General features: G+C 38.4%; 1 protein-coding gene across 1 annotated transcript in view; it reads left to right on the forward strand.

Annotated features, from left to right (window-relative positions):
* The window catches only part of CARF (calcium responsive transcription factor), a 134,384-nt gene extending 123,442 nt beyond the window's left edge, over positions 1 to 10,942 (forward strand). The window contains exons 13-15 of the mRNA XM_089670569.1: positions 1,133 to 1,236; positions 2,181 to 2,718; positions 5,431 to 10,942. Coding sequence (XP_089526695.1) covers positions 1,133 to 1,236; positions 2,181 to 2,718; positions 5,431 to 5,549 — 761 coding nt within the window. The 3' untranslated portion in view covers positions 5,550 to 10,942. The remainder of the gene's footprint in view (positions 1 to 1,132; positions 1,237 to 2,180; positions 2,719 to 5,430) is intronic.
* Positions 10,943 to 11,762: the final 820 nt, after the last annotated feature.

The raw sequence follows: 11,762 nt of genomic DNA on the forward strand, positions 1-11,762 counted from the left end.
CCTGCAATCTTGCACTGACAGCTGGCTTTCCACTCTCTTATTAAGGCCATTGTACAGGGTATTTCCGATGTCACCCCCCCCCCCTCCTTCTTTCCCCCGTGACTCAGTGGGATCTAAAATATAGTTCTCTGGCTCTCCAGAGACCTCCTCCTGTAGACTTCACTTGGTCATCAAATCATATGTTCACCAAATTTTAGGGTGGATGTGACAGCTTCAGCTGATACTAACTTTGGCAATAAAGTTCTGCAAGCGGTAGTCTGACTGGCCTGGGTTATTTCCTGGTTTTCCTTTTATTTCCCCCCTGTCCCATTGGTGAACACTGCTCATGGACATCTCTGTAGCAATGATCTACAGCAGAGCCTGGTCCTTTAGTGAACAGAAAAAAAGTAGGATTTTTTTGTACTCACTGTAAAATCTATTTCTCTGTGTTCACCGGAGGACACAGCACCTGCCCCTTTGGTTTTGCTGCAACCTGTGTGTTTAAATATTTTGCACTGCTTTGTTATTTGGTTCACAGTTTTGAAACCAGCAGGGACTGCTCCTGTACTGTTTTGTTTGTTGTTGTGTTTTTTTGTTTTTTGTTTTGTACCTAGTTTCCTACTCCTGCAGATGGCAGGTAGAGTTCTGTTTTCCACTGAATGCAGAGAAAAGGATTTTAGAGCTTTTGCTGCATCATTCAGAATGAATTGATAGGTGCATTTTACCTTCAGTTGGCCTCTTGAACTGCATTTGACTACCTTCAAGCGGGTTTTGTGTTCCTATAGACTTTTTTGGGGATGCAAAAAGTAGTCTGTTGGCAAGGGGTCCTTAAAGTGAGTACAAATAATAGTATTTTTCCCACTCCTATTGCATTCTGGGTAGTTTAAATTCATTACAAATTTAGCAGAAAATATGGAATTTCATTGTAGTTGCTGCAACATATTTACAGACCCAGAAATATAACCACTGGAGCTCATAAGAGACATAACTATCTTAAAGAATGAAACTCTGTCCTTTATCTGGCAAAGACTAGTATATCTGTTCTATAATGCCCCTTTAAAAATAAATTATCCACAGCCCCTTCCTATACACATCAGTAATGTAAGCTCATCATTGATATAAATACCTTTGAAAACTGTTTGCTATTTCACAGAGCAAGAACTGGAGAATCCAACCAATGAAGACATCTGTCAAGATACAGCTCAGCTGATCTCCTCACTTACATCTCTTCAACCCAAAATATTTGCACAGCTACAGGTTGGTACATTTTTTGAAGGAGTACAACAACATGCATATAGTAGCTCCAGATACAACTCGTCTGTTATTGAAGACTCAAAGCAATATATTCAGAATCCAACACAGCAATGAGATGGCCAATTTTCATGCTAATGCCTTGGTTTAGTCGCAAACGAAAAAACAAAAGTCAACACAAGGGACACAACTTACAGTCAATAGGATGTGTCTCTGCTTTAACTGAAATTTTCCTCCTCCGATCCACGTAATGAAAAGGTTGCCTGATTCAAGATCCTTCTTTAGGCTAGGGTCACACCTATGCAGTTTGCATTTGATCTGTTTCTGCAGTACATTTTGTGGTGCATTTTTGCTTCTTTGCATGTGTGGTTTTGCCGTGTTTCTGATGCATTTTGTTTCTTGCTAGGCAGATTAAAAATGAATCAAAAACACACTACATGCTTCTTCAGCGTCTTCACTGAAGTCTATAGAACCAAAATCGCAACGTTTTGAATTTAAAAAAGTCCATGACCCTTTCCAAAAAATGCACCGGGTGAAAATGCAGAGATGTGAACCTGTCCCATAGGAAATCATGTTAAATGGACTGCTGTGTGTTTCCTCAAAACACTGCGGAAAACGCATAGATGTGAACCTAGACCTAAACAAATTAGCATCATGTGTTTTTAATCTGTGATGGTGTTAATCATTAATTCCCCTGTACAGGTTTGAAATAGAGGATTCATTTTCAGAGGCTTTGTGCCATTAAAAATAAGATTAGCCGTTTCTTTCATGGATTTAGTTCACAAGTACTGTGATATCTGATACTGTCATGAGGGAGTAAGACATTTATTTATACAAATGAGTTAAAATGAAAATGAAAAGGGCAGGAAGTAGCAACCTTTTTAAAAATGTATACATGACACTTAATTGACACATTTCAATGACTGTGCATGGATTGTTGTTTTCTCAAGGGACTTCAGCTACAGCCTTCTTTCACATCCCCTGATGGAACTACTGCCCTCATTGCCGTGAATCAGTCTTCTTCCACTTTCACCTCTCCTGATGAAACAACAGCTCTAATTACAGTGAACCCAGAAACACCATCATTCACATCATCTGATGCAGCAACAGCCCTGATCACTGTGAATCACCAAGCTCCATCATTTACATCTTCTGATGGGACAACAGCACTTATTACATTGAATCACCAGCCCCAGACATTCACATCTGCTGATGGAACTACTTCCCTTATTACAGTAAGCCCGCCAGCTCTCTTGAATGCTGGAGCAAGCAGTCAGCCACTTGTGCTAAGTCACTTACACAGTCAACCTTGTGACTCCTCTGTGTCTTCTGTCACTACTTTGCCTACATCTGGTCACAACATAGTGAGTATGGGACAGCTAGTGACTGTAGAGGATGCTTCTGGCATATCAGGAGAAGTGCACCAGATCCTGCTGGGGGAGCTACACCCAATTCCTATCAGGATTATAGACAACCAGCCAACAATTGGTAAGTGAATTTTTCTATAGTACACAATAGGAAAACACCGTAGAGAAGACACTTTATTTAGGAGAGAGTAGCATTGTTTGTGCAGTTCCAATTTAAAGTTAGAGCTTCAACAAAATAAGACCCCTTTGCTACTCTGTCCATGCCACACCATTAAATTAATGAAAGGTAATAGAAGGCATGGAGCCATAAATAGACTATCTGAACTCTGACTGTGAGGTTTAGAAGAAATCAGATGTACAAGTGTCTAGGCAGAGGGTCATAACACTAACCATCATAGAATTCGGAGCAGTGGTTTGTACAGAAAAGGTGCTGTAAGTATAGGCCTGTTGCATACGGGAGTAAAAAATGCTCAGTTTTTTTACTGATCTGAAATGAGATGCATGTTGTCTATGGGATATTGCACACAAATAAGTAAAGATCAGTAGTACAGTGTTGAGTACAGAACAGGAAAACAAAAATAGAAATTTGTGTGGTAATTTACTCGCGTGTTTACTCATTTATAATGTTTATGCAAGTTTAAATAAGTATAATACAATAATGGCAATGAAGAATAATTTTACTCGTCTATATGCTTACACACCTTTACTTGCCTATATTTAACATTACTAAAGTGTTTACACAGTTTTTGGCTTCTGGCACACGCGCGTCACAAGTTCCTGAGTAAACATCAGTAAAGTATGACGCCTGTGTGCAAGGGGCCTAATACAGAGTGATACATTTACATTCGTTTTTTACGTAGGCATACACAGTGTTGCTATACTGTAACTAGGGCTCAGGTTTTTTAAACCACTTGCCCTCCGGAACATTTACTCCCCTTTATTACCAGGTCATTTTTTGCAATGCGGCACTGCGCAACTTTAACTGACAATTGCACGGTCATGCAACACTGTACACAAATTAAATTTATATAAGTTTTTTGCAGAAATAGAGATTTCTGTTGTGGTATTTGATCACCTTTGTTTTTTTTTTTTCATTTTTATATAATCAAAAAATTACCTAAAAATTTGAAAATATTTTTTACTTTTTGCTATAAAACATGTCTAATAAAATAATCAAATTTATACATGAATTTAGGCCAAAATGTATTCTGCTACATGTCTTTGGTAAAAAAAAAAATCCCAATAAGTGTATATTGGTTTCTGTGAAATGTATAGCATCTACAAATGACAGTATATATACTGGAATTTATTTATTTTTTCTATACTAGTAATGGCGGCGATCAGCGACTTATAGTGGGACTGTGATAGTGCAGCAGCTACTGACTAATAGCCACTGACATCAGCAGTGACACTAATACAGTGATCAGTGCTAATAAAATGCACTGACACTGTACTAATGACACTGGGCAGGAAGGGGTTAACATCTGGGGCAACTGTGTGCCTAGGAAGTGTTAATAAGTGTACTGTGTGCTGATTTTACTACAGGATGTTGTAGTTTTTTTCTCTGCTTAGCAGGGAATGAAAACACAACAAGATCACCTGTCATTATACATATCTCTGTGATGTTTAACATCACAGAACTCTGTCTGTGAATTGCTGGGCCGATTAGCAGGTCCCAGCGGTCAATCATGGGCTGGGCCCTGCTGCTCAGCTTGTGCTGTAATGACTCACAGCGCAACTGGGTCGGCGGGCACGTGCTCTACCTGGAAGCACTGATTACGTACTAGGTACGTGATCCAGCACAGAAGAGCCGCTCTGCCAACATATAGATAAGTTATGCGGTCAGCAAGCTATTTAATATTGTTCATACGTAAACACAATAATCTAGTTTAGAGTTATTGACCGCTTTTATTAAGTAGTATGCAAAACAGAATTGCATTTTATTGTACTTTCTGGTTCCCCAAGGTTTACCACATCCATATTACACAACTGGAACCCCACAACGCACATTTCGTATTTTACTAGCATTTTACTGCTTGGGAAGATAACCAAAACCAGTGCTCAGACAGAAAGTACCTGTACAAAGGGAAGTGTGACCAAGCACCTGTGTGTGCATGTATGCATGGATAACCCAATAATCATTCCACCTACACCTGTAGCTGTGATCATGTCCCAGCTGAATTATCAGAGTAAAATGTAGTTATCATTGGTACTGTTCTTTATTATTCATCACATGCCACTTTCTCTTGGTTCAAAGAATGAGGTTTTATTGCTTTTTCATATCCTGAGCATGCAATAAAAACACTAATGAGCCATATACTCAGTACTTGCACTGAAATTGCACAATTATATTCCCTTGCAGTTTAGTAAGGGTTCATGAACACAGGGCTTTTATAGGCATATTATATGCCTAACATAACTTCAGGCACACCAGGAGCAGCACATGCTGTGTACAGCCTGCCATACAAGTGAGTGGCTGAACGCAGCCATTCTCTTGAAAGCTCTTGAGAGTTCTGGGGTCAGAAAATACATGAGCATGCATGTGCAACCAAATGCAGATGGACAAAAGCACGGCCACACGCAGCCATTCACTGTTATGTCAGGCTGTGCGTGGCACGGCATCAGAAGGTGCCAAGAAAGTACACTAATATGTAATCACTAAAAAACCACCCTTGTTCACGAACCTGATTACGTGATGGTAGAATCTTCCTGCATCTCTATTCTCCACCAGTGGCTTACTGACAATATTGTAATTTAGGGAATATTCTGAATTCCTCTTCCTATGAAACATAGAATGATTTTCTTTTTTTTTTCCTTTTTTTTTCTTTTTTAGTTGAAGTCAGTCCAGTTGATGCATTTTGTACTGAGCAAATTGAAGCAAAGGAACAGCAACCTGAAACACAATCACATGAAGATATAGCTGAAACCATGGACTGTCAGGACTCCGCTTGAACAAACAAATGAGGACATGATCTCTTTTTTTTATATCTTGCATTTTCTGCAGTAGAATTTAATAACTCTCATATTGAGGGGAAACAAATGGATAATGATCAATACTGATCCAAAATTTGGATATTTTGCTGATGTCAATGTTGCTAATTATTTCTGCTAAAAATGCTTCTATAAATCAGGATATCTTTACAGTCACTGGGTGCTTTGTGTCTTTTTAGCCATAGGAAATCAGTACAAATATTAGGTGTTCTTACCTTATTTGATAAAAACACAATGGTAACATAAATAGGTGCTCTGGACTAGTATGTGAACCCCTAATGTACAGATAATTGCATCATATTATTTTATTCTGTACATGTTGGTATATCCTACATAACTGAGAGCAGGACTATCACAGTGTATCTCTGCTTAGAGCATGGAATACTGAACATCACATGGGCTGAAATGTTCTAAATGGCCTCTGTATACTTGTATTATTACCATCATATCCCCTTGGGAATTATGTTGCATAGTTTTGATCTGGGCACATACAAGTGTTTATATCACATATACTAGTGATGAGGTTGACAGGAAGTCTGCAGCCACACAACGCAGTAAAACTGGTAAGACCAAGGTAAACCGATACCAAAACTGGCAAGCACCTGGATTTCAATGGGTTTCTGAGGCTTTGTTGTGCTGGAATTAAACACCAAACAGGTTCAGGCTTTCTGTTGAAGTGAATCTCAGACTTTCCAAGGCGGCTGCCATTACTTGAACTAGCTTTCCTTGACAAGGTTTCCTTTTGTCTTTATGAAAGTAGAAAAGCTCATTGTGAAAATCAAGTAAATGTGTCTAACCCATTTCTAAACATGATGAAGTTAATGTTTAAACTACAGGTTAATTTGTATCCCCGTGTGAATGGTAGAATATAAATTGCTAGTTATTGTTAAACCCCAGTTGAACTTTCAGTCTAAATTGGCTAAATGCAATCCTTGTTCATCAAAACAAAAGGTGTGCAAAAACAGCCGCAACCTGAGCAGAAATGCCTGTTCTCTGCATGAATGCTGCAATGTCAGACCCTTGCTTTCTTCAGGGAAGCAAGATCTCTTTGCAGAGGTCCTGCTTGCCTCCTGCTAAGTCACAGCCAGAGCTCCCCAATCAGCAGGAATCATGAGGTTTGCAGAGCTATAGGTCTGATTCAGTAGGGGGCATGTCAGACCTCTGCAGAAAGACTACTGCTTCCCCACAGAGAGTAAGAGCCTCACTCTGGAGAAAGCTGGCAGAGAACAGGCTTTTCTACTCAGACTATAGAAAGAAAACAAATGGGTAAAACGTTGAACGCCTTTTCCAGGTTAAATATGTTTCAAGTGTTTAGATGCATCTGGAATATATTTAACTGATGTAAACTGAGTGTTCAATTGAACTGTATTATGTATTGAATGGAACATAATATCCAAAAGAATGTTAAAGCTAATAATGGATCAGGTTTTCGTCAGGTTTTCCACTTGTGTTGCTTAGTAAACATTCACAGTCCTTAGTATGCCTGAGGGCAGTTATAGCATTGCCACACCAGGATATGTTTACATTGTGAATTAAGTGTTTGAAAGGTAAGGTTACCTAAACAATACAAATGCACAAATCAGGTTGATACCTTTTTATTTTGCAGATGTTAATATAGTCTGTGCTTGCAATATGAAGACAAAATAAAAAAAAAACAAGAATACAATTACCAGTGTGTTCCAGATCATCAATGAGGTGATACTTTAGTCAATATGTGCAAATTATTAGAATAATGATGTTAATATGGTAAAGAGACTTGCTCAGTGGGTTTAAGAGCCAGTGATATAACGGGGATTGGCTTAATAGTCACTTGTCTGTTCAGCATAGTGGACATATTGCCCTCATCTTTAACTGGCTGTTAATATAACTGAACTGCATGGAAAATGTAGATTCCTCTTTCTAAAGTTAAGCCTTCAAGAAAGTTCCATAACTCTATAATTTCAGGATGAGTCAGGTTAGTTGTGCTGTCAATGACCCCTTGTTTAAACCTGCTTGTTAAAAATAAGTTTTCATTTTCTTACTGCCACATTCTGATCTCTTATTCTCTTCATTCTTAAGCATTATGTATATTGAACTATTTTTTTGAATGTACGTTAGACCTTGTTTGAAAATAGGGTTCTAGGGTATAAAAAATTGTTTTCCATCCTATACTAGAGCAAAGAATGTTTGCAAATTAAACAGGAAAAAGTAACATTTTTATGTTACATTTCTCTTAACATATATATATAAAAAAATGTACAAGTATGTTTTCCCTTAAAGCAGTCTAAAATAATTCATGCACGTTTTATTGAAAAATATTAGGGGTGCCTGGTAAATGCACATTTGGTTAGTTTTATTCAAATTAAACATGCAAGAAGAAAAGTGGAAGGTGAGCCATAGTGCCAGAAGTCCCATTAATAGTGGAAACCTGTTCCCACTTATGTAATAAAGGCTTAGATGAACTAGAGTCTATCCTTTCCAATATGCACACCAATATGGGCTTTGATGCATTTGTTTTTGTAGAACCTGGCCATTCCTTTAAGAGTTATCTTGGACACTGTGGGGTTTATTTACTAAAGCTGGAGAGTGCAAAATCAGACTCACTTCTGCATAGAAACCAATCAGCTTCCAGGTTTCATTGCCAAAGCTTCATTGAACAAGCTGAGGTTAGAAGCTGATTGGTTTCTATGCAGAAGGGAGTCTGATTTTGCACTCTCCAGCTTTAGTAAATAAACCCCCACGTGTTACCTAAAACCTTTAATGTAAACTGTACTGAGAGAAATATATGTGCTGCAATTGCTAGCTTCTCTTTTTCCCTGAAAATGCATGTCTGTTATGCTTTTTCAATTAATTCATTTCTCTAACCTGGAACAAGTGTGCTGATCAGATATTCTGACCTCAGTTGGTGCATACTTTACTTAGGTCAGCATGTCCATGGCAGTGTTTCTTAAAGTAGATAGCCAGCCATCTGCAATGTCTGGAGAAGTGTTGTCTGGAACTTTAAAAGCACAGGCTGGATATCAGCTTACTTGTAGAATTACTTATCTTAACTACTGTGTGAAGATATGTAAAGTTGAGTAAGTCTTGCAAACTTTGTTTGCAAGCTTACTTTGTATTCTCTGTAGGATGTTGCCAGATGTGACATTATTTTCATACCTTTTTTAGCTTTCTTTTTTAACCTGTCAATTATTGTATGTCTTCTGTGTGCATTTCTGCTCTTGCTCTTCTTTCTCTAAAGGCTCAACTTCCCTTACGTTGGTGTTTGCTGTCCTGCCTCTTGTGAATAAATAATGCCCTCACATAGTCCTCAGACGTCCTATTGAATAATGGTCTCCTTATTGGCCACTGATTCTGTGAACAGAGAGATAACAGATGGGAGGGGTGTAGCTCAAAAGATCAGAAGTTTAGGGTATTTGATCCATTATTCAAAATGTGAAACCAAGATCAGAGGAAAATTTGTGGGCTAGCCTTTGGTATAGCAGACACCTTTATGGATTCTGCTCTCAGATAGGTCTTCAATTTGTGAAAGCAAAAAATTGTTAACATGTTTAGTTTGAAAAAATGTAATGTAATTAATGTGCTGTATTTTACTCTTATTTTGTATCTCTAGGTCCATCAAAAAATGATATTTCAGTTTTGTCTAGATGTTGACTGGCTTAACCACATTGTTTTTTCAATGCTCCACCTTGCTGGAGATAATGGTCAACTACACCTTGGCCAAAGCCAAAGGAATGCATAGCAAAGCCTAAGGAAACTTATTGGCTGAACAGTAGCTGCTTTTATCAGATGCAGTCACTGTTCAGCAATGCCATTTTAGGCTGCTACAGGTGCAGCAACTCCCTGAATAAAATAGTCACATGTGATTGAGTCAGTAAGAGAGCCAAACAAAAGTCTGGAGAGTACAAATTCTTTTAATAATTAAACCAATAATAGCAGAAAAAAAGCAAATGACAGTCATCACATTTCAGGGCCAGAAAATCCCTCATCAGAGCTGAAGAGAAATAATATGGGCCCTAGGTATTTTGCTGCTGACACTGGTACAGTTATTACTGCCTGTTCTTATTATAGAAGCATCTTTGAGGCCTTTAAACACTCAAATATTTATCTTATGCCCTGATGAAGGGGGATGTTTTGGCATCAAAACATGTTGGCTGCCTTTTGCTTATTTGCTGTTACTGGTTTACTCATTAACCCCTTCCCCCTCTGCCTATTGGCCCTTCACCTAGATCGAAATGCCGGGAGGCAGGGGCAGGCATTCCGATCATGTGACTGCTGTGATTGGCAATCACAACCGGTCACATGATTGGAAAGCTCCTGAGTATGCATCAGGAGCTTTAGTGTACATGTTAGTTGCTGTGCTGGGAGTTTGCATTAATCACACTAACAGCACAGTAAATTGTTTACCAATAGATGCATATATGTGGCCACTCGGTGTTAAAGCCCACCCACTGATAGGCTGCATATATTCACGAGGTCATCGGGAAGAGGTTAAAAGAATTTGGATCTCTAGACTTTTGATTGGCACTTTTATTAGCTTGATCACACATGGCTGTTGAATAATGTTGGCTGCCTGAATACCATTTCACTATCGAATATTGACTGCATCTAATGCCGAGAATTTTTCAGCTAATTTTTAAATTGATTTTTTTGTCAAGTCAGGTGCCACCCATGGCTCTTATTGCAGCAGATATCAGCAAAACTTTGAGCCCTCTATGACCAGCCTAATTGTAATGATATAAATGGAGAAATTAATAAGAGCTGGACAGTGGTGGAATGTGTAGAAATTTCACTGTCAAATTATTTGCGCAGCTTTTGGGATGGATTAATTCTTTAATTGAGCTACAGTTTCAAGAAGCTGTCTCCTTTAATTTCTTACAACTGCTAACTAGTTGTAGAAACTTTCCAATTTTCTATTATTCAAGTAATTCAGCATTTGGAAACAAGGGGTGTTTTGTCTTCAGGCAGAGCATTATGCAACTTCAACAATATTTTAGTGGAATCAATATTGCTCATTAGAGAATATGCAGAGAGTTATGTTGTTACCTATACACCCCAGGCATATTTCAGCCACCAGTAAGGTTGTTTCTGTGGTTTACTGCACTTTTCTCCTTGCCTAATTCAGTAAGGGCCCCAGTGTACACATGTTGCATTTGCAAATCATTCATTTACTATTTAATTTTTTTCTCTTTGCCAGAATATTAATTATGCTCAGTGTGTGTGTATTTCATTGTAACAGAAGTTACCTTCCTTTGTTCATTTAGTTTGCTTTGTCTGGGAAGCTGTGTATTTAAAATAAAAACATTTTTATATTTTTTTATTTGTATTTGCTCTATAGTCTTGATAAAATGTAAAATAAAGTAAGAAAACATTCTTTATATTTTGTTTATTTTTTAAAATAAATTCTATATTGAAGAGGAGCCTGTTATGACTCTAGCACATGAAAGGGTACAGATATGTTTTGAATCATGGTACACAAAACCAAATACAAGTCCAGTTCTAAACAACTGTGTAAAGCCTAGTGTGTACGGCAACTGGTCCTACAGGGACCTGGGGGTAGGACTGAAAAAGGTCTGCCAATCTGCATCTGATTCGCGTGTCAATGGCTGAGAGAGCTGACCGATGTGTTCTAGCGGGGGGGGGGGGGGGGGGGGGGTCAGAACACTAGCTCAGCAGGGTATATCGCTGTAGCAACATCGGATTGTTAGTACAGAGGCTCCTTCTCAGCTCTGCAATTTTTTTTCATTCAGCCTGCTGGGTTGAACGAAAAAAGAACTGCTAGTGTGTACCAGGCTTAGGGTTGTTTGATAAGTGATTAAGTGGATTTGTTGTCTCTATGCTGCTTTCTATGTAGTTTTTTTTTTCCTTTTAGAGCAAAGAAGAGGGAAGGGAGTAGGGTTTAGGAAAGGGAGATGGCTGAAGAGAGAGGAGGAAGGGGGGTAAAGGAAATAGTAAAGGCAGGGTAAAAACTTAGTACATCAAAATTATCATCTTAATTTTTAAGGGCAGCAAAGAGAAGGTCCTCTATAGTTTTATTTTTTTTTAATTTGGAAAACCACTGTGCCATGTAGAGTTGGGTAATTTGACATTCAAGTTAGTGGTTATATTTTTATCTTGGAAGTGGGCTTAGGAGAGAGAGGCTGTGGGGTTTGTACCTAGATCAATATCCATTAGTTTCTTGATAACCAACTGAACCCC

This window comes from Staurois parvus, unplaced genomic scaffold, assembly GCF_062004578.1.
Source record: "Staurois parvus isolate SC_StPar_1 unplaced genomic scaffold, SC_StPar_1.0 ptg000011l, whole genome shotgun sequence".
NCBI classification, from domain to species: domain Eukaryota; kingdom Metazoa; phylum Chordata; class Amphibia; order Anura; family Ranidae; genus Staurois; species Staurois parvus.